General features: G+C 37.0%; 1 protein-coding gene across 1 annotated transcript in view; it reads right to left on the reverse strand.

The window, feature by feature from the left end:
- FRYL (FRY like transcription coactivator) overlaps nt 1-27,955 on the reverse strand; it is a 215,933-nt gene that overhangs the window by 97,538 nt on the left and 90,440 nt on the right. The window contains exons 6-12 of the mRNA XM_068974804.1: nt 26,826-26,922; nt 13,378-13,457; nt 12,914-12,994; nt 8,942-9,110; nt 8,557-8,649; nt 5,039-5,137; nt 3,495-3,596 (exon numbers count right to left, since the gene is read on the reverse strand). Coding sequence (XP_068830905.1) covers nt 3,495-3,596; nt 5,039-5,137; nt 8,557-8,649; nt 8,942-9,110; nt 12,914-12,994; nt 13,378-13,457; nt 26,826-26,922 — 721 coding nt within the window. The remainder of the gene's footprint in view (nt 1-3,494; nt 3,597-5,038; nt 5,138-8,556; nt 8,650-8,941; nt 9,111-12,913; nt 12,995-13,377; nt 13,458-26,825; nt 26,923-27,955) is intronic.

The following is a 27,955-nucleotide window of genomic DNA, read 5'->3' on the forward strand; positions in this document are numbered from 1 at the left end:
CATATTCAGTCAGAGTTACTGTCCCTTTAATTTCATTGGAAAATATTTTAAAAGTATAATTTATTAAAAAAACTATATAAAAAGGTATCATAACAGCTAACATAAATTAAATAGAATATATTAAAATGGAAGATGATGGCTAAAGATCAGTATTTGGTATCATATCTCTCTATTAAATTCATCTTCTTGGGGCCACATTAACATAAACCTTTGGTAGAAAGTTCCTGCTGTATGCGTCTCTTCTTTTACAACACAAGAAGCAGGTTTGAATAAATACATTGGACATGCAAGGCAGCAATGGGTAAAGGGGGGAAAAAAGCCACACTTAAGGAGATAAAGCAATATTTTACTTTGTAACATCAACACGACTCACCTGGAGAGTTTCTATTTGTTTTCTGATACTGTTGTTAGATGGCATCTAAATAAAGCAATGTGAGACAGCAAACATAAACATGAGATGCAGCACATGCATGTTAGATGAAAATAAGCACAAAACAAGACAGCTCTTCACCAAGGTCTCTATTTAGAAGAAATCTGAAATTTCCAAGACAGTGGCTAGAAACACTGAGGGAAAACAATTCTATAATTTGGGCATCATGGATCATGGGATACACCTACAACACTGAAGCTGAGAGAAAATAGTTAAAATTTTCAACTGTCTAATTTTTCCTCTAAAAGTACAGCATTTAATTTTAGGCAAGTTTCCATTTTTAAAAGAAAAGAAGCATACACTGTAGAAAAAATATTTCAATTATTTTTATATGGCACCTACTCTTATTCCTCTCTTTCTTATTCTTCAGAAGCTTTAAAATCATTTTTAAAATAATGACCTCAACTGACATAAATACAGGGGCATGGGAAACTACCAAATCACATTTGGGAGAAAAATAGCAGATTTAACATTTTCAGTGAAAATAAACTGTTGTTCTCTCATGCTTTTATGGACCTACAGATTAATGGCCATTTTTCTGGTCACCAATTTAAAAAACTAGTATGATAATTTTTTAAAAACTGTGCACTATTTTAAAGTACCTTGAAAATGTATCATTTTTATTCCTATGAATCTATAGAATAATGCCTTTTTAATACCCCAGAATTATAGCCAAAAGCACATTTTTAAATATTTAAGTATAGCAATATTCTTTTTTAGTACATTATAAGGTAACATGGTAGACCAGAAAGAACAAAAACTATGGAACTAGATGGATTTAGATGCAAATCTTATCTCTATTCGCCTCAGTTATAGTAAAAATTAAATGAGATACCATACTTAGAAAATCTAGCCTAAAATAAATATTAATAAAAATTTATTTTAAGAAGTAGTAGTTCTAAAAACAGTGTTAAAGATTACTTTGAGATCAAGAGATTACTTGAATCTCAAAGCAAAATCAATTTAGGGAAGACCTTCATCTTGGGCCAGGTTTCCCTATATACAAATCAAATAAGTTGTACCTGTCACAACAGATAACTAACATAGTTTTTCCCTGAATACTCAACTCCTTACCTCAACTATGCAGCGTAGCCACAGTATATAAAACTTAAAAAGGAGGAACCAAGTCATAAAATTTCTGCTGAATAGAGCCTTAATGTAAGTTAAGGGTTAATGGTCAAGACAACTATATTCCAAATATTCATGCTAAGTGGCTCTTATCTCCTTTAGCCTGGCAGATTGACACAGCCATTAATGAAAATGGACAATATGCCAGAAATGTTTAATAGGAGGTAAGGGTTCAAAGAAAACAGCATTTTAAATGAAAGCCTTAAGACAAAAAAAAAAAAAAAAAAAAAAAGTTAAGGTACTGCGAAAGAACTGCAAATATGTTAGGTGGAAACGTATATATATAAAACATTCCAACAAGCAACAGAAAAGTATGAATTGTCATGAAACAAAGCAATCTTCCAGAAACACTTAAACTGTGTGCCTTAAAATATGTTATTATAAGTTTGAAGAATCATACTACCCAGAAAATTATCACCTCCCTTTCAGCACCTAAATCTGTATGAATTACCAAAATAAGGACAGAAACAATATAACAAAACTTATTTTCTGGTTGCATGGCATAAAGAATTTAACCAGTTTGACTAATCCTGAGAATTTTCATAAATAAAGCAAAGAGAATATATCAATTCTCATCCAAATATGAATAACATCAATGTATGTATATTATGGAGGGAAACAGCCAAAAATACTTCTGGGAAGACCTATTTTTAGTATATCTTACTAAGAAATAAAAGTATTTTTCAAAATGATATGTAAAATCATTTAAAAAATGCATATATAATAATGTTGCCCAGTAAATCAATCTTTAAAAGTGAGAAAAAGAGAGCCAGTCCTATTTCTCACATCATGATTAGCTGTTGGATCAGAGATAAGTCAGTTAATCTCTCTGTGCCTTGGTTTCATTATCTTCAAAGCTTAAGATTTTCAGTTTTAACCCTAACTTAGAGGAATAACAGAAAATAAAAAGCCATGTCCGCCTCACTCCAGTACTCTTGCCTGGAAAATCCCATGGACGGAGGAGCCTGGTAGGCTGCAGTCCATGGGGTCGCTAAGAGTCGGACATGACTGAGCTACTTTCCTTTCACTTTTCACTTTCATGCATTGGAGAAGGAAATGGCAACCCACTCCAGTGTTCTTGCCTGGAGAATCCCAGGGACGGGGGAGCCTGGTGGGCTGCCGTCTATGGGGTCACACAGAGTCGGACACGACTGAAGTGACTTGGCAGCCATATTTCTATAATATGTAAGCAGATATTCAAATATATTCATTTATGCATCAAAACAGTATTCAAATCCAGTGTTCATATGACATTCAGATGTGGAACATTTCCATTCTGTGTCAGATATTAACTGTGCTCCTGTCCACAGAAGAAAAGATCCTGTGAGATCCTTCAGCAGAGTATCCTGGGAAGATCCTTCTACCTCATAGTTTTCTTTTCAGACTGAACACAGATGTGCCAAATACTGTTAATAACAAGTAATTATCCCTTGATTCAACCCAGAACATTTCAGGAGCTGTCAGGATCAAGAACCATCCTTCTAGATTTGACCAGGCATAATTACACTAAATGTGCCTTTAGTGATATTTTATCAAGGCTGTTTTCATTTTATTCAGACTTGAGCCAACATTACTGAATTTTCTCAAAAGAAAACACAAAATAACAATTTGAAGAATTTAATAAGATTAACTAATACTCTAAAATTCTAAAGGAATTAATAAATATTGCTAAATCTAAGATATTATAAATAATCATTAAAAATATATAATTTTGCATTCATTAAGACCAACTAAATTTAATCAATAGTTTATTCATGTCTGTAACATGATTCCCTATAGAAGAAATGAAGTATGTATAAGAAAAGAAATATGGTAAAATATCTCTATTCAAATGAACTATAGTACTAAAAGTTTTATTATATACTGTCTAATATACATGCATGAGTGAATGTACTACAGTCAGTCTTTACAGGTCAGAAATGAGATTAAGTCTTACCTTTAAATGTGACAAACAGTTCTGTAGGAAAATATGCCAGTTATTTAAAAAAAACTGTTTCTGACTGACACATAAAAGGCAGGTAATTAATGGATATAGAGCCTAAAGGAGAGGAAGAAACAGAATTAAGATTTTTCATAAAAAGGGCAGCACTGGACTTGTCAATTATATTTCATTCATTCTCATAAAAAAAATTCTATTAGCATTTTTCTGTTTGTAATAAAAAATACAATCAGGGAATAATCAAAGAAATGACAAAGGGCATTTTTTCTGTAAGAACAATTTCCTGACCTATCACCTCTCCCCAAGTTAGAAATATGCTGTTATTTCTCTCTAGACCCAATACTCCTCTAACTAGAACAGCGGCCCTGGGGGTCAGAGCACAGACCAACGGTAATGTTTCAGCTTTCAATTCATCAGGTGACTTTAGGGAGTGTGTGCTCCAGTCACTTATACGTTAAAGTGCTAGAGGTCTCACTTTCCTAACATGAAAAGAGAGGATGATCATCACACATATCCTATAGGGTTCTGAGGCATAAAGTAAGATAAAGAGTGGAAAGCACTTGGCTTAGTGCCTGGCACAGTCACTGTTGATTATTATTATACCTCTATCTTAAGTGGTCAAGTACTCATCCACTATTGCACATTTTCTCTAAGCTGCATACAAATTTACAGAAAAATCCCTCAAAGTCATTGAAGTGTATGGTTAAATGGGGAAAAAAATCACCTTAAATTTCTGAAAAGAGAAGATGTAATTATATAGACAATCACATGCTTCAGAATACAACTTATTATAATATCAAACTGGACTTCCCTGGTAGCTCAGACAGTAAAGAATCTGACTGTAATGCGGGAGGCTTGGGTTAGATCCCTAGATTGGGAAAATCCTCTGGAAAAGGGAATGGCAACCCACTTCAGTATGCTTGCCTGGAGAATCCCATGGACAGAGGAGCTTAGCGGGCTACAGTCCACAGGACTGCAAAGAGCCAAACACGACTGAGAAACTAACACTTTCACTTCTTACTACATTTAAATTTTCCTATATTCTAATACGGGTTTCACTTGTGGTTCAGATGGTAAAGAATCTGCCTGCAATGCAGGAGACCCAAGTTCAATCCCTGGGTTGGGAAGATCCCCTGGAGAAGGAAATGGCAACCCATTCCAGTATTCCTGCCTGGAATATCCCACGGATAGAGGAACCTGGCGGGCTATAGTCCACGGGGTCGCAAAGAGTCAGACACAACTGAGTGACTAACACTTTCACTTTACATATTCTAATACAAAATTTAAAGCATCTGTCAAAACCTAGAATAAAGTCTGAATAACCTACTAAATACAGAGCTAATAAAATTAAGAACATACAGTTTTTAAAAGAGCAGGATAAAATAGGTAAAATTTCCCCCTTGTGTTTACACTTTGGATATTTTACAATTTGAAGTTTTATAATTCTCTTTAAATTCTACTAAAAAAAATCTCTACAAAATTCATAAATCAATTATTAAAATTCCAAATAAATATGTGAAGGTTTGAAATGTTTCTCATACCAATGAATGTTTCTTTCTGGAACTCAGTTCAAAAGTAGTCTGATAAAGCATCTCCACAAAATTTTTCAAGCAGGGAACATTCACTTCGTTTTTCACAGCCTTGGTAAAAAGATAATACAAAAACAAAGAAAATGGTTACAAATGTTACATCAAACTATACAGGATTACAAAGAGGTTTTGTAAGGTTTGAAATTGGTTAATAATTCTCTGAGTATCTAATGGAAGTTCCATAAAGTAAATAAGACAAACCAGGTCCCCGCCCTGGGTGAACAAGCAGAGACTAGAGACAAGTGAACAGACAATGAATATGTGGGACAAAAAAAGCTCCAAGAGAAAATTCTGTGTGCTCTTAGGGCACTCAGAACGGACCCCAGTGAAAAACTCCATAAGGAAGTAATATATACACTGAATCCAGCATTTCCTTGCCTAAGATACTATAGCATCCCATGTAACCTCTCTGACCTTATCTCCCACTGCTCTGGCCCCTGCACTGGGATCCAGCCACACTAGCATCTCTGTTATTCCTAGAACACATCAAAGATGCTCTTGCTTCTGGATGACTGTGCTGGCTCCTTCTGCCTAAGAAAGTCTTCCCCCAAATCTGGTATGCCTTGCTCCTGCATTCCTTCAGTTTTTGGTCAACTGTTATCATCCCTTTCAAGGTGGTGGCCTTTGCTGAAAGTCGCTCAGCCGCGTCCAACTTTTATGATCCCGTGGACTATACAGTCCATGGAATTCTCCAGGCCGGAATACTGGAGTGGGAGGCCATTCCTTTCTCCAGGGGATCTTCCCAACCCAGGGATCGAACCCAGGTCTCCCACATTGCTGGCGGATTATTTATCAGCTGAGCCACCAGGGAAGCCTGATCTTCCTAATCACTCTATTTAAAATTTCAACTCCCCTACCCACTGCAGCATTTTTAGGGCCCTACCTTGCTTTACATTTCTCCATAGTACTCACCAACACATCTGGCATACTGCATATTGTACATATTCAGTGACTTTGAGTTAGCTGAACTGGATGTAAGATATAGAAGAGTAAAAAAGTCTTACCTACCCTGACCATTGTTCTACTCTGTGTATAGGAGAGGCCCTGACACACAAGAAGCACTCAATACAGATAATGAATAAACAAGCAGAGGTCAACTAAGAAAGGAGGCTGGGGGTTATTAGAGTGGTAAGAATGTTCCAGACAGAAGAAGCTCCATGTACAGAGGCAGGTGTTATGGGCTGAATTGTCCCAAAATTCAAACACTGAAGTCCCAACCCCACATACCTCATAATGTGACCTTATAAGAAAATCATTGCAGATATAGTTAGTTATATCTGCTAGATAAGGTCCTACTGGAGTATGTGTGTATTGGCGGGGGAAGGGGGTGCTACTCCAACATGACTAGTGTCCTCAAAGAGCGGGGGAAATGCAGACATAGACATGCACACAAGGAGAACACCATGTAAAGATGAAGCATAGATCAGGTGAAACTTCTACAAGACAAGGAATGTCAGAGATTTTCAGCAAACTACCAGAAGCTAGGTAAGAGGCATGGAACAGATCTTCCTCACAGCACTCAAAAAGATCAACTTGCCAACACCCTGGTCTCAGATATCTAGCCTCTATAACTGTGAGACAATAAATTTTTGCTGTTTAAGCCACCTAGTTTGTGGTACTTTGTTAGTGTGCAATCCTAGTAAATAAACTAAAAAAGTAAACATGGCATTAAAGAAGAACTAGGCAACAGTAATAACGGACCACAGTCAAAAGTCTTTCTTCCTACAATCTGCTCCTCTTGATGAACTGCCTTGAAAACTACAGCATACTCTCAGATACCTGGTAAAAACAGATTTTCAGACAAAGGGGAAGCACACATGACAATTCGGAATGGATAAGCAGTAACTCAAATCACTTCTAAGGAACAAATATCTCCAAACAGGTAAATACACAACCAAACTGTGCATCCATACAATAGAATACTAGTCAACAATGAATAAACTGCTGATAAACATTCTGTAACATAGCTGGAACTCAAAATAATTATGCAGAGCAAAAGAAACCAGAAAAGAGTTTGTAGTGAAAGATTCCATTAGTATAAAATTCTAGGAAACCCAAAACTAAGTAGAGGAATAGAAAGATCCATGGTTAGATCTCAGAAAAATGTGGGGTGAGTGGTAGTGGGGATTAAAAAGGAGCATGAAGACATTTTTGGAGGATGGTAGAAATGTACACTATCTTCATCGCGGTGAAGGTTTTACAGATATATACATATGTCCAATTGTACAATTTAAATATGTGTAGTTTAAGTCAATTTTACCTCCATTAAGTTTTTAAAAATGAAATATGTGTGTGTATGTATAACTATAAAGAATATCATTCATACAGCAGTACATGGTAAACTGAAAGTAAATAGCATTATCACATACCACACACACAAAAAAGCCACAAAGGAAGCAAAAAAATTCTAGCATGTCTAAGTATGCTAAAATCCCTGAAGTGAAGTGAAGTGAAGTCGCTCAGTTGTGTCTGACTCTTTGTGACCCCATGGACTGCAGCCTACAAGGCTCCTCTGTCCATGGAATTTTCCAGGCAAGAGTACTGGAGTGGGTTGCCATTTCCTTCTGCAGGGGATCTTCCCGACCCAGGAAATGAACCCGCGTCTCTCACATTGCAGGCAGACACTTTACCGTCTGAGCCACCAGGGAAGCCCGAAAATCCCTAAATCCTATTTATATCACATTATGTGACTAGTGTGTGGGCTTCCTTGGTGGCTCAGATGGTAAATCTGCCTGCCATGCGGGAGACCTGGGTTCAACCCCTGGGTCGGGAAGATTGCCTGGAGAAGTGAAAGGCTACCCACTCCAGTACTCTGGCCAGGAGAATTCCACGGACTATATAATCCATGGGGTCACAAAAAGTTGGACACGACTGAGGGACTAATACACACACATGTTAGTAGTAACTACAAATTAATTTTGAGAAATACAATGAATTTAGACCAAGAAAAGCTTTCATAAATCTGTTTCCCTAGAAGTTACCATGATCATATTTATAATAATCATATTTTATAAATAACTTAGGATACATATTTTGACAGGTATGATGAATGTTATGGCAACTATACAAATGAACATTTAAAAGTGAGACAGTCCTGTAAAATCTAAGATATATGTCACAGTACTTTTAAATTCTTCAGAAGCATTAAAATGGCAGCCACCCTGTAAGGAGCAAATGCCATTAAATGCAGTGTGTTATGCTGAGCTACTTGAGATAAGCATTACTTCCAGGTTGCAAAAACACTGCCTGTTAATGGTCTCTAAATCTTAAGGGCCTGGGCTTGTTCTTTTAATTAAAAGACTGATCAGTGTTCTGCTATTTGTCTAATGAAGATTTCCCTACACCCACATAACATTCAAAGTTTCCACTTTATTGTCTACGAGATTATGAGAAAGTAAGAATGTATCATCTGGTAACTCTTCAGTGAACAGAGACTTTCAAATACAACGTAAAAATAAAAATGGACTTACAGCAGCTACAGGGATAAGAATCTCCACAAATAAACCAGCAAGTGCATGTTTTATATCTTTATCTTTTACTTCTAAGAAATACTGAGCACATTCCTTGAGAGGAGAAAAAGATATATTAGATTAACAAAGGAAGAAGATTAAGAAATGATAATATCACAATAATTTCTTAAACATTCTGCAATTTTATCAGAAAACTAAGTTCAAATTCATGCTCAAATTTAAAAAGAAAGTTAATTCACACTTGTGACAATTTAACACTTGGAATAAGGAATTAACTCTTATCATTAATTCATATTTATCTTGTTTCTTTTAAAAAAGTCATTTAAAGCAAAAGCAACTACCGTTAGGCTAATTCTAATCACTGCAGTTGAAAAGGGTAGGTCACCTGCATGAACTGAAATGATGCTTCAAAATCTTCTACAGGATACATTTTCACTCGGAAAAACTTCATTCCCATTATTAAGCTGATGACGCTTTGTACCACATGTGGACTTTGTTCCTTTTGCCGCAGTTCTTTTAATTCTGTCACAAACTTCTTCCTCACAGCCTGAAACCTTTAAAATACACGGATACATAATTTGATACGAATTAAAAATACTCATGTCTCACATGATATTAAAGGTTGAAATCAAAATGTGTTTTACCTAAACACCATCTCCTTTCTCTGCCCTCATCAAAACTACCAGAAAAACACAGAGATGAAAACAAAATTATTTGTTATTCTAAATTTGCTATTCATTTAGTTTTTCAAATCAAAAATGCCTTAAGGAGAAATTCTAATTTCTAATAAGAATTAGGAATTCCATATTAGAATTAGAAATTCTTATTAGAATTATAATTTCTTATTGCTGTAATACCATCAATACAACACTGCTGCTGCTGCTGCTGCTAAGTCACTTCAGTCATGTCAGACTCTGTGCGACCCCAGAGACGGCAGCCCACCAGGCTTCCCTATCCCTGGGATTCTCCAGGCAAGAACACTGGAGTGGGTTGCCATCTCCTTCTCCAATGCATGAAAGTAAAAAGTGAAACTGAAGTCGCTTCAGTCATGTCCGACTCCTAGCGACCCCATGGACTGCAGCCTACTAGGCTCCCCCGTCCCTGGGATTCTCCAGGCAAGAACACGGGAGTGGGGTGCCATTTCCTTCTCCAATGCATGAAAGTGAAAAGTGAAAGTGAAGTTGTTCAGTTGTGTCCGACTCTTAGCGACCCCATGGACTGCAGCCTACCAGGCTCCTCCGTCCATGGGATTTTCCAGGCTAGAGTACTGGAGTGGGGTGCCATTGCCTTCTCTGCAATACAACACTACTACCACTTATTAATAATCATCATAAAAATAAGATCTAATAACCCACCCATAAAACATCCATATGTAAATCAGAGAGTGTCTCTAAATTTTAAGGTTCCTTTTTAATGAAGTCTGCAATCTGAGTGACAAGGAGGGCAGACTGAAGCAATACATTTGTTTAATGAGATAAACCAATCAACTGTAGACTACTAATTATCACTAAAAATTATTATCTTCTTACATTGTAGAATAAGAAGCATGGGGGGACACTGGTCTCACAATCTGAAAAAGCTAGAGAATCACAATGCTTTCAAAACATTGAGCACCATCTTGGATTCAAATGACCCCAGTTGTTAAGGCTACTAAGTTTTTCTTTGTTTACATTGCAAAAAGATATCTGATAGTTCATTAATCAATAATACTTCATTTACCCTTTATATATTATGAAACATATAATATATATTATGAAAAATACAATAAACAGATTGCTTATATTAAGTGAAGAGTTTACTGTTAATATTACTTGGGGAAACTAGTTCTTGAAAGTTAAAATGACAAAGCATACTACCCAATGGTCACTGATTACATATTAATATTAATAAATATAGATATTAATTACATTTTAATGAAATATGGACACATGATAGGAAGTATAACTTATCTATTTCCATTTCAGTCTTGGAGAATACAACACCATTTTCCATGAAAGTATTCTTTTACATTTTATAAAGAAAATATAAAGTGAATAAAATTCCTTTCATTGCAATAATATTAGAATCTAAAGATTCTTTTCTGTCATTAAATTTCTTATAATAATTATCAGTCACTATAATCAAAGGAAATGCATAGACAAGATTCTGAAACACCCCCAGCCTTTCTCTTTCTCCTCACCCCTTTCCCACCTCACCACCTTTCCTTTCAAATGGTGGTGCCGTCAGCCCAACCAAATGAGGATGTCTATGTCTTTGTCTTTTCTCATGCTCACTGGATGTGAGGGTGGAAAACATCTCATTACTGCTCGAGTGGCATTTCTCTAACAACTAGACCAGCAAGTGTGCTCAATCGCTCAGTCATGTCCTACTGTTTGTGACCCAGTGGACTGTAGCTGCCAGGCTCCTCTGTCCATAGAATTTTCCAGGCAAGAATACTGGAGCGGATTGCCATTTCCTATGCCAAGACCAATGAGACTGAGAAACATTTCATATATTTACCTTATATTTACTATCCTTTACTATAAATATTTTTATTTACTATCCTTACCATATTAGATTTAACTTAGCAATCATGTAGGGTTCTTCTGGATCCAACTTGTTCATGTATTATTTAGCATTTCCTGATAGAAAATCATTTTCATTTTTTTATATAAATTTATTTTAATTGGAGGCTAATTACTTTACAATATTGTATTGGTTTTGCATACATCAACATGAATCCACCACAGGTGTACACGTGTTCCCCATCTTGAACCCCATCCCACCTCCCTCTCCATACCATCTCTCTGGGTCATCCCAGTGCACCAGCCCCAAGCATCCTGTATCATGCATCAAACCTGGACTGGCGATTCGTTCCATGTATGATATTATACATGTTTCAATGCCACTCTCCCAAATCATCCCACCCTTTCCCTCTCCCACAGAGTCCAAAAGACTGTGCTATACATCTGTGTCTCTTTTGCTGTCTCGCATACAGGGTTATCGCTACCATCTCTCTAAATTCCATATATATGCGTTAGAATACTGTACTGGTGTTTTTCTTTCTGGCTTACTTCATTCTGTATAATAGGCTCCAAATAAAAATCAAACTGTCATGAACTACAGGGCCATAAAAAGAAATATATCATTGCTCATGTTTTAGTAGCTATATTCCTGAGACAGGGATTCACTGTTGATTAAACATAAATGCAATATTAATATATTATTGTCTAAGTCATTTCAAATACTCCAATATATTCCAAGTTCTGTAGCACTGGGTATACAAGGGTCTCTTGTAAATTACAAAGGATTAAAAAAAATACTAAATTAAAAGATGCATGCACACCAAGTCACTTTAGATGTGTTCGATTCTATGTGATCTTAAGGACTGTAGCCCACCAGGTTCCTCTGTTTATGGGATTCTCCAGGCAAGAATACTGGAGTGGGTTGCCATGTCCTCCTCCAGGGGATATTCCTGACTCAGGGATCAAACCCACATCTCTTGAGTCCCCTGCATTGGCAGGCAGGTTCTTTACCACTAGCCCTACCTGGGAAGCCCAAATTAAAAGATAGTAAATACTAAATAAAATACATTACTTAGTATTAAAATCTGAACTACTAAATGCTAACAATAATTGTGTTTGGTCCTTTAGAATTTAAAGATTGTTATATAATGATTTCAGGGCCAAAGACTGACTCTTTAAAAAGCACCCAAGAAAATCTAAACTGATCCTTTCTGCCTTATAGATTTCCCAACAGGAACAAAGGCAATTCAAAATCTTCCACAGTCTTTAGAGATATGAAAGACAAGCATCTTTTTTAGTGTTTATGATAATTATGGTTCAATATAATCAATGCATGTAACTCCTAATGAATGACCCTTTTTATGGAGCACTCTAGTATATCTTATCGTCCCTTTTTGGTATGTCTTCTATCTATTCAAAACACTGTTCAGTATTAAAACAAATTAAGATGGTTAGAAGGAAGACACTGCAGTGCTATCTCAGAGATAAAAGCACTCAACTAGAAACCACTAAAAGTAATTATTAGCTTTGACAAGAGTTCGAAAAACACTTCTCACAGAACTGTGAAACACAGGGAATAAGGTAATGACCTGACAATTTTTGGCAATTTCTGACTTCCTTAATTCAGGTTTTATGGAAAATACCAAATAAATGAAAACAATTTGTAGAATTGAAGTATGGGTGTCCCTTAAAAATCGTCTAAAAACACAGTAGCAAAATAATAAAAAGTGAAGCCAACTTCACAAAATTCTATGGAAAACAGAAATAACAGAGTAAAGTAGTTAGTGTCTATTCTGTCAGTCAGTAATGAGGCATTCTAAAACATATCAAGATCAGTGATTTATGAAACTTACTTTGATTGGGCAAGAACGCCTATCACTTCTGCATATAAATCTGCAATAATATGCACATTCCCAGTGTTGGTTCCTGAATATCTAAAGCAACAAAAAGAACAAACACATTATTTCACTGAATTTTTCTACAAACTCTCTTTCTTAATAAATCTGAAAATCCCTTATCAGGGTGTTGTATAAATTTTCTCTGAAGATTCACTTGCAGGATGATAAAAACCACATGAATTTCCTCCTATCTCTACATTTTAATTTGCCAGGAAATTTAACCTGATTCTTAAAAATCCAATCAATGGCTTTAAGAATTATTTTTACAAAATCCTTTCCATAAGCATCTTGTGTGGATTAAAAAATATAAAGGCATAACTACTTTGAACTCCAGTAACAAATAATTGAGGAAAATTCAAATTAACAGTCTAAGTCTAGGCTGCAGATAAAAGTAACATTGCCATAAGTATTTTACTTACCCTTCTTTATGTTTAAAGTGCTTAAAAGCTAAGTTTAGAACTTCATGAACTAAGGGATCAGGCACAGGATGAACAGGAATCTAGGGGAAAAAAAATTGTGTGCCAAATAGGTTATAAGTCTTTTATGAGTATTCTCATCATTTCAACTAACCAAATTAATAACCAATTTTAACTTTCATCATATAATCTACTACTAATCTGTCAATCTTCCCCTTTTCTAAGAAGGTTATTATTTTTCTCTAAGAATTTAGTTGAATATCTACTTTGCTATTGTTTAGTCGCTAAGTCATGTCCGACTCTGTGTGACCTGGTAGACTGTAGCCCACCAGGCTCCTTTGTCTATAGGACTTTCTAGGCAAGAATACCAGAGTGGGTTGCCATGCCCTCCTCCAGGGGGTCCTCCTGACTCAGGGATCAAACCCACGTCTCCTGCATTGGCAGGTGGATTCTTTACAACTGAGCCACTAGGGAAGCCTTCAACATCTACTTCAACAAGTTCTAAATTCAAGAATGTTAGCTTCATAACCACAGACCCTTAAACTACAAACTGTGCAGATGAAAAAACAGTCATTGTTGTACTATTCTGTACCAGAAACTTAAAAACGCACTCCTGGGTAACTCTCTGTGACACCTCTAGGAAAGGGAGCTTGATTGAGCCAGGTCCATATTCCACATAGTCTGATATTCTACCATAATAGTATCCAAAAGGAACTCCAACTTCAAACAATTTAAAATTAGTTATGGTTTTACTAGTATTAGAAATTTTTCATTTAAATGTTTGTTTCATTTAGTTATTTAAAAATTACATGTTAGTTCCTAATATGGAAAACACATTAAAACATTAAAACCAGAAAGTAAAATCCCTGCCCCTTCCCCCATGTATAATCACTACTGGTATATATCTATTTGCAGGTTTTTTCCTACACTCACCCACCCACACACCTTATTTTTACTTGATGGAATGATGCATCTTTCCCTGTCAGTACTGAGCACTCCTTACACTATTTATCAGCCATGTAAAACTCTGTGTATATTATAATTTATTTAATGAGCTCCCTATTAATGAACACTTCATTCTAGATTTTCAATATATATGATGTTATACAATAAACATCTTATGTATTTAGTATTATTTACTTTTATAGTTCCATGGGAAAGAGTTCAAAAGGAGGAACTGATGAGTTAAAGATTATCCAAGTCATCATTTACAGAGATTCTAGTTCTTTATATGTGCGGGTCTGTTTCTGACCTCTCTATTTCATCAATTAATTCACATCTATACTAAAATCATTCTGTCTTAATTATAAGAGCTTACTATTAGGTTCTGATGTCTGGCACTGCAAGGCCTCCCTATTTTTCTTCCACAACAGCTTGGCTATTGTTCTTTCCTGTTCAATTTAGAGCCATCTTTTCTAGGTCCACAAAAACTGTCTGTTACAGATCCATTTGGAGATAACTATATTCTTATACATTTGCATGAAATATCTTCCCACTTCTTTAAAGGCTTTCAGGAAAGTTTTACTGTTTTCTGATTTTGTCTTTTGTTATTCTTAAGACAATAAACATATGAAGAGATGCTTGCTTTCATCAGTAATAAGAATGAAAATACACAATTCAGTTCAGTTGCTCAGTCATGTCCAACTCTTAGTGACCCCATGGACTGCAGCACGCCAGGCCTCCCTGTCCATCACCAACTCCCAGAGTTTACTCAAACTCATGTCCAATGAGTCAGTGATGACACCCAACCATCTCATCCTCCGTCGTCCCCTTCTCCTCTCGCCTTCAATCTTTCCCAGCATCAGGGTCTTTTCAAATGAGTTAGTTCTTTGCATCACGTGGGCAAAGTATTGGAGTTTTAGCTTCAGTGTCAGTCTTTCCAATGAATATTCAGGACTGATTTCCTTTTGGATGGATGGTTGGATCTCCTTGTAGTCCAAGGGACTCTCAAAGAGTCTTTTCCAACACCACAGTTCAAAAGCATCAATTCTTCACAAGAAACTGTGGAAAATTCTTAAAGAAATGGGAATACCAGACCACCTGACCTGCCTCCTGAGAATTCTGTATGCAGGTCAAGAAGCAACAGTTAGAACTGGACATGGAACAACAGACTGGTTCCAAATCGGGAAAGGAGTATGTCAAGGCTGTATATTGTCACCTCGGTTATTTAACTTATATGCAGAGTACATCATGAGAAATGCAGGGCTGGATGAAGCACAAACTGGAATCAAGATTGCTGGGAGAAATATCAATAACCTCAGATATGCAGATGACACCACCCTATGGCAGAAAGAGAAGAACTAAAGAGCCTCTTGATGAAAGTGAAGGAGGAGAGGGAAAAAGTTGGCTTAAAACTCAACATTCAGAAAACTAAGATCATGGCATTTGGTCATATCACTTCATGGCACATAGATGGGGAAACAATGAAAACAGTGACAGACTTTATTTTGGGGGGCTCCAAAATCACTGCCAACGGTGAGTGCAGCCATGAAATTAAAAGACTCTTGCTCCTCGGAAGAAAAGTTATGACCAACCTAGACAGTTTATTAAAAGGCAGAGACATTACTTTGCCAATAAAGGTCTGTCTAGTCAAGGCTATGGTTTTTCCAGTAGTCATGTATGGATGTGAGAGTTGGACTATATAGAAAGAAAATACACAAGGTATCATTTTGCCCTTACCTGATGGGAAAAAAACTAAGTCTGACAATACCAAATTGTAGAAATAAGGTAAATGAGTGAGGGCTCACAAACACTGCTGGTCAGACTTTAGATCAATTTTTTACATAGCCTGCAACCTAGCGAAGACCACAGTGTGTCACCACAAAACATGGCCCTTGGGCGTAAGGATTATTTTAAGCTGAAGGCAAGAGAGAAAGAACAGATGAGGGAAAAGGACTCTGCTCCTCCTTTCTCCCTAAAAGCAGCCTCCTCTCTTCCTTTTCCCTAACCAAGAAGAGGACAAACCACTGTCACTAGAAACACAAAAGTAGGCACAGAGATGGAGCTGCACAAAGAAGCCTTACTGAACAGTCCTTACTTCCCACCGGCTTCCCCCATGTGTCTACCTTCCCATGGTTCACCATCTCTAGGAGCCCACTCTCTTTTCTCTGTCTTGTCACTTCTCCACAATGTACTGAGCTTTGTTAAAACAGGTTCTCGGGTTGAACCATTCTTTGAGTCTTCACTTCTCTTCTGTGAAGGCCTCGAGATGTATATGTAGTAAACCTTTTCTTCTACTAAGCTTACTTCTGTCAGTTTAATCTGTAGGCCCCAGCTACTAAACCTAAGAGGGAGGAGCTCCATTATACTAGCAGTTACACACATTATAAGAAAGTAAGGATGTTTAGCTACATACTTCACAGATTAATCTTAGTAACATAATACTGAATGAAAAAAAGTAAGTCCCAGAGGAAAGAAACAGTATAATACAACTTTTTAGAAAGTTCAAAAACAAGAAAAATTTAATATATTATTCAGACATACATGAAAACATTTTTTAAGAGTTAAGGGAATAATTAACATAAAAATCAGTATGATAGTAAGGAAGTAGCCAGGGAGTGAAATAGGAGCTTTACATAATTAGGATTAAAATTTTAGGTAATAGTTGAGTTCTCAGTCTTAGGTGGTAGGCTTATAAGCTACCTTACACTGTAAATAAATATACAAGTAGTCATGCAGAGATCAACAACAAAAGTGTGTCTTGAACCAGGATTATAATTTATCCAGTCTGCATCTCAGGGTCCAATTAGAACCAAACGCATAGGAATTCTTTATGTTTGCTTAAAATTTTACCAGCTGAGCTACCAGGGAAGCCTTAAAATTGTTAATAATATAGTTTATAAAACACCTCATCAGTAAGATGAAATTGTAATAAAGATATTAAATATAACCAAGAAAGTCACAAACTAGACTGGGGATAATAAAAAGGATTATAGCTACTCAGAGATGATCACAATGCTTCTCAGGGATTAGATAAAGAAGAGATTTATATTTAAAATGAAGATAACTTATTTCTTACAAAGATTAACCAGGTGCTCATCAGGAGGAGGCTGAATTTCAGCCTTAATAATGATCAAGAACTAGTCCAAAAGCGGTGGATACAAGACAGACATTAGATAAGAATAAAGATAGTTAAATTACAATGATGGGCAAGAAATCCGGTAAGGAACTATTAGTTTACATTTATTCACTTTAAGGAGAAGGTGACCAAATTCACACCACAGTAAGTAGAGCACTGGGTTTTTTTTTTTTTATTTAAATTTTTTATTGGAATATAATTGCTTTATAATGTTGTGTTAGTTTCTGCTGTACAATGAAGTGAATCAGTTATATGTATACATATATCCCCTTCCTATTGGCTCAGATGGTAAAGAATCTGCCTGCAATACAGGGGACCTGGGTTTAATCCCTGGATGAGAAAGATCCTCTGGAAAAGAGAATGACAACCCACCCCAGTATTCTTGCCTGGAGAATTCCATGGACACAGAGGAGCCTTGTAGCTATAGTCCATGGGGTCACAAAATTTGGACACAACTGAGAGACTAACACTTTCACTCCCTCTTGGGCATCCCTCCCACTCTACCAACACCCTACCCTTCTAAGTCATCAGAAAGCACCAAGCTGGGGTCCCTGTGCTATGCAGCAGCTTCCCACTGGCTATCTATTTCACGCATGGTAGTGTATATATGTCAGTGTTACTCTCTCATCTCTTCCCACAGTACTAGGATTTTTCAAACACTGTCTCAAGCAGACGGAGGCACAGCAGCTGACATGGCTCTAAAAGGCTTGTGGTGAACCCTGACTCCAGAACCAAAGGCTACAGCCACATCTTGGCTAAGTGGCTCAGTATTTACTGTTGACCAGAAGAAATCAGAAAGAACATTCATCTGAAATTTCCTAGAAATGGGTACTGCCCTAAAAGCCTGAACTTGAAATTCAATTAGAAGAAAATGTACTCTGAGGGACACCCCCATGCTATCCATCATATAAAGGGCTGAGTAACCAGCTGTGAACAAAATCTTTCAAGGTCTCAGATAACCATTTAAAAATAACCTGACCTTACAAGAAAGAAATGAAGTTTATGCATCAGTTTGTAGAAGCTGAGATTTTTAAATACCATGCTAATAACTGTGTGACTGCATGCTAAGTTGCTTCAATCGTGTCTGAGAGTGCGAACCTATAGACTGGTGCCCAGAAGGCTCCTCTGTCCATGGGATTCTCCAGGCAAGAATACTGGAGTGGGTTGTGATACCCTCCTCCAGGAGATCTTCCCAATCCAGGGATCGAACCTGCCTCTCTTACATCTAACCTGCATTGGCAGGCGGGGTCTTTACCACTAGCCCATGATAATAACAGACCAGGACCTAAATTTATTCTACATAGTAAAGTCAGAGAGCTCAGCCTCCAGAACAGTCTTAACCTTTCTCTCCCATTGGTAAACTGAAATTATAAACCCCAAATTCCTCTTGCAATTAGGGATACTTTTAAGTAGGAATTTTATGACTGACTGCATTATAAGAAGCTTTCCAATCTTTTATAGGCAAACACATCCCACCATTAAAGAAGCATAAGGTTAATAATCACGTCTCACTGATATAGGAATTTTGGAATATTGGCTGGGCCATTAAGTACGATCTTGGCATGGCAATCTTTTACGTGGTACCTTGAGTACTTCTTCTTAGGGCTACACGATTCATCTCATATTAACAATTTATTGACCAGAGACATATTAATACTCACTTATATAATCAAACTGCAGACCACAGGAGTTTGCTTCTGCAAAAATCCCCCAGTCAATAACAAAACAAAAGCAGAAACTAAAACCAGTAACTCCAAAATGCTCCCTTAAATTCACACTAAGCTGCTCAACTTATTATAAGTAAATTATAATCAAATCATTTTATACTATTGTAAAATATTTTCTTCATTTAAGTGATAAAAGATATCTTTCTACACTTTTTAATCACTCTAATGAAGAAAAGCTGAGCTTTTCTATTCACGAATTATATAACCTGGAGGAAGTTTCCACTTTTTTACCTGTGAAAATTGCAGATAACAGATTAGAGCCCGTAATTATCAGACCAGAAATAAAAAAAAACTGAGAGAATGCATTACAATAGGAGATTGATTCTTGTCCTTGCACTTTTTCTACCCTTCTCTAAAAAGGACTAGGACAAAATTCTTACCTCCTAGGAAGGTAGGGCAGATGAGGGAACTAGAACATAGGATGCAGACACTGAGGACAAGGTCTTGTAGGGGAAAATGGCAGTAATCCAGAGTTCATTAGGAAGCAGGGAGGCAGATGTATTCTCCTAGACAGATCTTCCCCAGACTGAGCCAAACAAAATATGCCCAAAGGTAACTAAAAGGTTACTGAAGTCACTGCTATTGTCCCCTATGTCCCAGTTGTTGTTGTACGGTTACTAAGTCATCTCCAACTCATTGCGACCCCATGGACTGCAGCCTGCTAGGCTTCCCTGTCCTGCACTATCTTCTGGAGTTTGCTCAGATTCATGTCTATTAAGTTAATGATGCTATCTAACCATCTTATCCTCTGCCGCCCTCTTCTCCTTTTGCCGTCAGTCTTTTCTAATGAGTCAGCTCTTCGCATCAGGTGGCTGAAGTTTTGGAGCTTTGGTTTCACCTTTGGTCTTTCCAATTAATATTCAGGGTTGATTTCTTTTTGATTGGTTTGATCTCCTTGGGACTCTCAAGTCTTCTCCAACACCGCAGTTCAAAACCATCAATTCTTCCTCAATCAGCCTTCTTTATGGTCCAGCTCTCACATTTGTACATGATTACTGGAAAAACCACAGCTTTGACTATATGGACCTTTGTCAACAAAGTGATGGCTCTGCTTTTTAATATGCTGGCTAGGTTGGTCATAGCTTTCCTTCCAAGGAGCAAGTGTCTTTTAATTTCATGGCTGCAGTCACTGTCTGCAGTGATTTTGGGGTCCAAGAAAAAAAAAATTCATCACTGTTTCCACTTTTCCCTTTCTATTTGCCATGAAGTGATGGGACTGGATGCCATGATCTTAGGTTTTTCGAATGGGGAGTTTTAAACCAGTTTTTTCACTATCTTCTTTCACTCTCAAGAGGTTCTTTAGTTCTTCATTTTCTGCCATTAAGTCCCAGTAAGCCATCTGATTAACCCATTGATGGTTAAAACAAAGTAGATATCTACCACTAGGTGACGCCAACCTTTATTCGGGAATAGGCTGTATATGGATCAAGCAGCCTGACTCCCAGAACTTCCTGTAGAGCTCACAGTGCTAATCATACAGGTTGGCGCCAGACACATCAGTGACCTTGCAATAATGCAACACTACATTTGATAGGAATAAAATTTCCTGTGCCCCACTCACTGTGCGGTGTTGTGGTTTTACCATAATGACTTCCTCACAGGGATATCTGGTGTGCTCTAGGCCAGAGATATGAAACAGAAGCTAACTTATACCCATGCTTTCTTTTACATAGTCTTTACTGGCTCCAATTATGCCAGAAGTCTAACAGTGACAGCTAGGCACACTATTTGGCCATGTTGTGTGCTCTCTCAGTTCAGTTCAATTCAGTCGCTCAGTCGTGTCCAACTCTGTGACCCCATGAATCACAGCACGCCAGGCCTCCCTGTCCATCACCAACTCCCGGAGTTCACTCAGACTCATGTCCGTAGAGTCGGTGATGCCATCCAGCCACCTCATCCTCGGTCGTCCCCTTCTCCTCCTGCCCCTAATCCCTCCCAGCATCAGAGTCTTTTCCAATGAGTCAGCTCTTCGCATGAGGTGGCCAAAGTACTGGAGTTTCAGCTTCAGCATCATTCCTTCCAAAGAACACCCAGGGGTGATCTCCTTTAGAATGGACTGGTTGGATCTCTATTACTACCTTAACACTGAACTACCAACACTTTCCAAGTGTCTGTGCTGGGTATTTATTTGCCAGGCATTTTATATACATTATTTATGACACTTATAGCAACCTTACATGGTAGTATCTGACCCCTGTTTTGCAGATCAGAGGACTGAAATTTAGAAGTTGGAGCATACTTCTCTAAAATATACTGTGTGCTCAGCTTCTGATTAATGAAAATACATTTAATAAATGGAACAAATGAGGAAAAAAGCTTTCAGTTTTATCACATTGTAGCTAGAAAAGAGACAGAGAAACAGAAGTGAGAGAAGAAACATTATCTCAGTTTTAATTTTTACAAGAAAAAAAAAGCACAATCTCTAGAAATTTTAAGAATGGACACTATTAGAATGCTCAGACATTCTTGAAATTTCTACTTTTCCCCCTTACTTACAATAACAACAACAACAAAAATTTCCAAACTGAATCTCCAAAAAGGGGGTGGGGGTGGGGCGGAATCCTATTTCAGTTTATAGAAAAAAGCTCTACTTCATGGAGTAAATTAATAGCCTCATCTATAGTATCAAGAATTTTTCAAATCTTATCATTTGCATGACTAGAAGCAGCTCAAATTCTACTTGAACATTCAAGAAGGCTATATCGAGTAGAATCTAAAGAATATTCAAGTTTTATTCCAAACCTATTCCCTAAATCTAATGCTTTTAGCACATCATGAAAGTGGAAAACCACAAAACCAGATAAGATATATATACCTGAGAGTCAGCAAGGTTCATTCATTATGTAAATGACCAGTCCTCAATGAAAAAGAATGAATAAACTCATGACTCAGCAAAATCACAAATAACATCATAACATTCAGGGCTGCTCACTAACATCTAAAATGTCAATGTCAAATTTGAAAATCCTAAGGATCTACTACTCCACCTTCTGATACTTCACAGTAAGGATTGATAAGACTAATCCAAAAGTTTGAAGTGGCTCACAGGACTGGTTTCCTAATCTTGTCTGTTTCAATGAACAAATGTATGGCTAAAATTCAGTATGAAAAAAAAATTTCCTCAAACATTCTAAATGCTACACTGCTGCTGCTAAGTTGCTTCAGTCATGTCTGACTCTGTGCGACCCCATAGACAGCAGCCCACCAGGCTCCCCCGTCCCTGGGATTCTCCAGGCAAGAACACTGGAGTGGGGTGCCATTTCCTTCTCCAATCCATGAAAGTGAAAAGTGAAAGTGAAGTTGCTCAGTCGTGTCCGACTCTTTGCGACCCCATAGACTGCAGCCTACCAGGCTCCTCCGTCCACGGGATTTTCCAGGCAAGAGTACTGGAGTGGGGTGCCATTGCTTTCTCCATCTAAATGCTATGGTGCTGTTTAAATATGCTTTTTATCAAGGATTCTAAAGCCTCTGGTACTAACATTCTAACATTTGTAGTTGGCCATGACCCCAAAATTATTCTTCTGACTTTCTTGAAAAAATAAAATTAGTCCTTTATCATCTTGATTTAATTTTGTTCCCATGATGTATCACACTGATTTAACCAGATTTTTTCCCATCACATTTATATAATCTCAATCCTTTGTCTAACTTATGATTTAAACTTTAATTTTATAAGATACTGGTCATTTCACCTAATTTTATATCACTGATTTTACCAATAAGAATAGTTTTATTTAAAAAGAGAACTAGCTTTATCATCTTCAGCAAATCATTGTAACTAAGAACATTTATCTATAAGATAAAAACAACAGATAGCATTTATTGGACACTTCCCATGTTCATATTATCATATCTAATTATTGTATTTAATTCTCATGATTTTTTTATAGAGGAGGAAAGAAATCAGTGAGTAATAACTTGTCCAAGTTACAAAGCAAGTAAATGACACAGCTGGGATTAAAAAACATTCCCAAAGTTCATCAGAATGATCAGGTGGTATAAGGATACAGAGCTCTTTGTGTATTGTGAAGAGTTCTAAATATGTGATTATGACACATAATAACGTGTGATAACGACATGACAAATTAATAAAGAAACAAACAATTCGTAATATATGAGATCAAGCACTAACCCACAAACAACATGTACTACCCATCCATCTCATCAAAATAAAACTGAATCACATTTTAATACATATATATCATGTGGGACAAAAGTAATAGTCATATTAAATTCATATTAAATTCAAAATATACTACCATTGATTACTCTCTGAATCTATTAAACCCTACATCATTTTGACACAGAAAAAATTGGGTTCATTTGTCATGATAGTTCAGAAAGTTCTATTGATTTTACTTCATATTCTGTAGTTGCAGTAATTTTGAAGAAGCTAAAAAGACTTGCATTTTACTGGGAAAGAGAAAACCTATATAGGATTTTGAATAATGAACATCAAATAAGATGCTTGTTCCTTGGGAGAAAAGCTGTGACAAACCTAGAAGGCATATTAAAAAGCAGAGACATTACTTTGCCAACAAAGTTCCATCTAGTCAAAGCTATGGCTTTTCCAGTAGTCATGTATTGATGTGAGAGCTGGACCATAAAGAAAGCTGAGCGCCAAAGAGTTGATGCTTTTGAACTGTGGTGCTGGAGAAGACTCTTGAGAGTCCCTTGGACTGCAAGGAGATCCAACCAGTCCATCCTAAAGGAAACCAGTCCTGAATATTCATTGGAAGGACAGATGCTGAAGCTCTAATCCTTTGGCCACCCAATGCAAAGAACTGACTCATTGGGAAAGACCCTGATGCTCTGAAAGATTGAAGGCAGGAGAAGGGGTCCACAGAGGACAAGATGGTTGGATGGCATCACCGACACAATGGCCATGAGTTTGAACAAGCTCTGGGAGTTGGTGGTGATGGACAGGGAAGCCTGGTGTGCTGCAGTCCATGGGGTCGCAGAGTCGGACGTGACTGAGTGACTGAACTGAACTGATGCTTTTGGTATATATTTCTTTGATGAGTGCAATTAAATGAAAATATGAGGATAACGGTAAAAGAGAAAAGGGGTATAAATGTTGTTGTACAAAAGAAAATAATATAACACTGTAAAGAAATTGTACTCCAATTAAAAAATAAAAATTTTTTAAAAGAAATGTTAAGCAGAAAGGGAAGTGTAGGTTAGAAGAGTATGATGCAAGAACCAAAAACAAGGATGAGCTATGAGAGCCACTGTATTTCCTCTTTTTATACTTTGTGAATCCATGTGAACCATGGATATGAAAGGATTTTGTGCAGAGGACTCGAAAAATGGGCCTGAAAGAATTTTCTTAGGTTTACGGACCTCGAATTTTTTTTTCCCTACTAGAAGAGTTATCTGGACTATTAGATTTTTTAAAGGAACAGGAGGAAAAGGAAGATCAAGACAAAGACAACAGAGAAGGGTAAAGGACAGTTGAGAAGGAAGGGTAAGGGGAGAAAGAAAACCCTCCAAGGGCTTGTCTGTGCACTGAAGCTCTGAAGCCAGTGCAACTATAGGTAACTTTTGGATGAGAAGACAGGCCAGTTGCTAAGTGGAAGACCGTCATGGCAAACAAGGGAGAAAAGGCACAAACGAGTCAGGGATCACGGAGGGACCTGAAAGTCAGTGCACGAGTTTGCACTTTCTTTGGCTGGGAGAAGAAATTCCTCTATCATGTAACTAAGAAATGCAAATACTGATGACTAAATTTGTCACAAGATCTACATTCAGCACGAGATCAACCTTGATGGGCTTTCCAGGTGGAGCTAGTGGTAAAAATATGCCTCACAATGCAGGAGACATAAGAGATTTGGGTTCAATCCCTGGCTCAGGAAGATCCCCTGGAGGAGTGCATGACAACCCACTCTAGTATTCTTGCCTGGAGAACCCCATGCACAGAAGAGTCTGGCAGGCTATGGTCCATGGGGTCACAAAGAGCCGGACACAACTAAAGTGACTTAGCATGCATGTAACCTTGATGAACGCCCAGCCCAAGTCTGTTCATTGTATCATGTTTCTGGTCCTCAGCTCCTTCTATTTCTCTACTGACTTCAGCCCTAGGATCTAGGATCCAGCTAAACTAAGAGATCACAGAAAGCAAATCTGGCTTTCAGAAAGCACAACTTTCAGAGGAAACTTCTTTCCCACATTGACTAAATAAATCTTTATGAAAGGTACAAATTAAAGTGATTTTACCTTTGATTAATGCATTTATCTATTTCACATATTCAAAGTTATTAAACTTTTATTTTAAACAAAATAAAAAATAAGAAAAATGTATTTTTATCTGTGGGTTTCAGATATTCAGATTTCAATATTTTTTTCACATACATTATAAAAACAAAGGCAAAGTACACATGATTACACAATCCAAATATTTTTATAGTGGTTATGTCAAAAGACTATCAAATCAATTAACTTTTTATATCTTACACTTGCTTTTTCATGTCATATTAGGTATTCTATTCCATTTTATACAACAAAAACAAAACTCCCTGTCCAAATGTGTCATATGCAAAATATGATTTCTTTTTCTTTTAGGTGACCTGATTTTTTCTTTTCCCAAAACATTACAGCATGCATGGCTGGAAATACATGGATCATCTTTGAACACTGTATAAGTTTTTAAAGAATACAAACTATAGAAAACATACTTTCACAACAGTACAGGCACTTATACATATACTTGTACTGATCGTGAATAGTAAAAATATGTATAACATGATAGCTGATACTAAATTACATATTTATATCTTCACTATCTATGTCACTGAGATGGTGAGCTCAGGAATGCAGTACCTAGAACAATACCACCCAACAGTAGACATTTTAACACTTATTGAATGAATGAAAGTGAAAGAGAAAGTCATGTCCAACTCTTTACAACCCCATGGACTGTAGTCCATGGAATTTTCCAGGCCAGAGTACTGGAGTGGGGAGCCTTTCCCTTCTCCAGGGGATCTTCCCAGCCCAGGGATCAAATCTAGGTCTCTCGCATTTCAGGAGGACTCTTTACCAGCTGAGCCACCAAGGAAGCCCAAGAATACTGGAGTGGGTAGCCTATCCCTTCTCCAGCAGATCTTCTCGAGCCAGGAATTGAGCCGGGGTCTCCTGCTTTGCAGGCACATTCTTTACCAACTGAGCTATCAGGTAAGCCCGCTGAATGAACAAACATAAATAATTCATTATCCTGAAAATCATTTGCACTTGACAGTTCAGATCACCCCCACTGCTCAACAATCACTGCACAATTATTACATGCTGAAATGCAGGCTTGAGGGCTAGGAAGAGAATTTCTTTAAAAGTGGAGGTAAAAAGGTATTGAAGTAGGTAAATGACAGGCAGACTATAGTGACAGCTAAAACCCATATTTAACACAGTTTCTATTCAGCTCCATTTTACTAACATGGTTTCATGTCTTAGATGGCAAATGAAGGTAGAAAGAATAGGGAGAGACAGGTACAGGACATGCAATCCTCAGGCAATTGAAAGGCATAAAATTAAATTACAGGAATTGTGTTTCTGTGAGAATTTTAGATATAACATCCTAAATTAGGTAACTGAAACATGAAAGCAAATCAGTGTAAAATAAGAAATACAGACTTTGCAGAAACAAAAGAGCTTACCTGCTTTAGAACTTCAACTAAAACTAGACAAAAAATGAAATCTACTGCTAAGTCTCTCCTTTCAAGAAGATAGTCTCTTTCACGTTGCTGTTCATCCCTGAAACAAGAATCTCAGATTAGGACTGCATTATGAAAAGAGCTCTTGGTTAGTATTTCATGTTATTTACTGAATTCCTAGTACATATGGTGTTTCATGGCAAGCGTTAAGTTTTTGTAATCACCCAACATATATATTGCATTTCTTGTGTTCTCATTTTGTACATTAAGAACTTACATGCAAATCTCACTACTACATCTGTCAGAAATTAAACCTAATCTAAAAGAATGAGAGGGACTTTCTGGTGGTTCAGTGGTTAGGACTCCGTGCTTCCCGTGCAGGGGGGATGGGTTCAATTCCTGGTCAGGGAACTAGGATCCCACATGCCAAGTGGCACAGCCGAAAAAATGAATATAATTTATACCCTACTGTTGTGTGAAAATTGTATAAATCTTAATTATGTTGAATAGGTTCACAGAGCTTTTCAGGCCTACGATATCCTTCTACTTCTCTGTATATTCATTCTGTTAATTTTTAGAGTTTGATATTGAAACTCCAACTAAAAATCTTATCTACTTCAAAAAATTATTGTAATATATAATGGAACGATATGTAACCTTGTTCTGTATTTTCCAAGTCTCCTGTAAGTGTGTTATCATATGTTCATAATTTTAAAAAATAAAAATTAAACATACAAATGGAAAATTTTTAGTAAATAAAACCATATTTTAAAATAAATACAAAAATAAAAGAATAAGAGGAAGGAAAATATGAAAATACAGTGCCAGGTCATTTTTTCACAAATCTAAGTTGGAAAATCACAAGTGGCTTCTGCTGAAGTCCAATTCTAAACCACGGGCCATCATCTGAAAACAAACGTGTTTTACTTAAATCCATGATCTCCCTGGGAAATTTGAAGAACAGAAAAGACAAGTTCAAGGATTTAACTCCAAGAAGAGTCTCAAGTGTAAGAACATAAGGTTTGAGCAGTCTTCCAATATCACAATTGTTTCCCTTCACAAACCATATGAACAAGACTTTCTTTGAATATTTTTTAACTTTGTCGATGACTGGTAAAGCTCCTCTCTGCACC

Source organism: Capricornis sumatraensis, chromosome 7 (assembly GCF_032405125.1).
Source record: "Capricornis sumatraensis isolate serow.1 chromosome 7, serow.2, whole genome shotgun sequence".
NCBI lineage: Eukaryota > Metazoa > Chordata > Mammalia > Artiodactyla > Bovidae > Capricornis > Capricornis sumatraensis.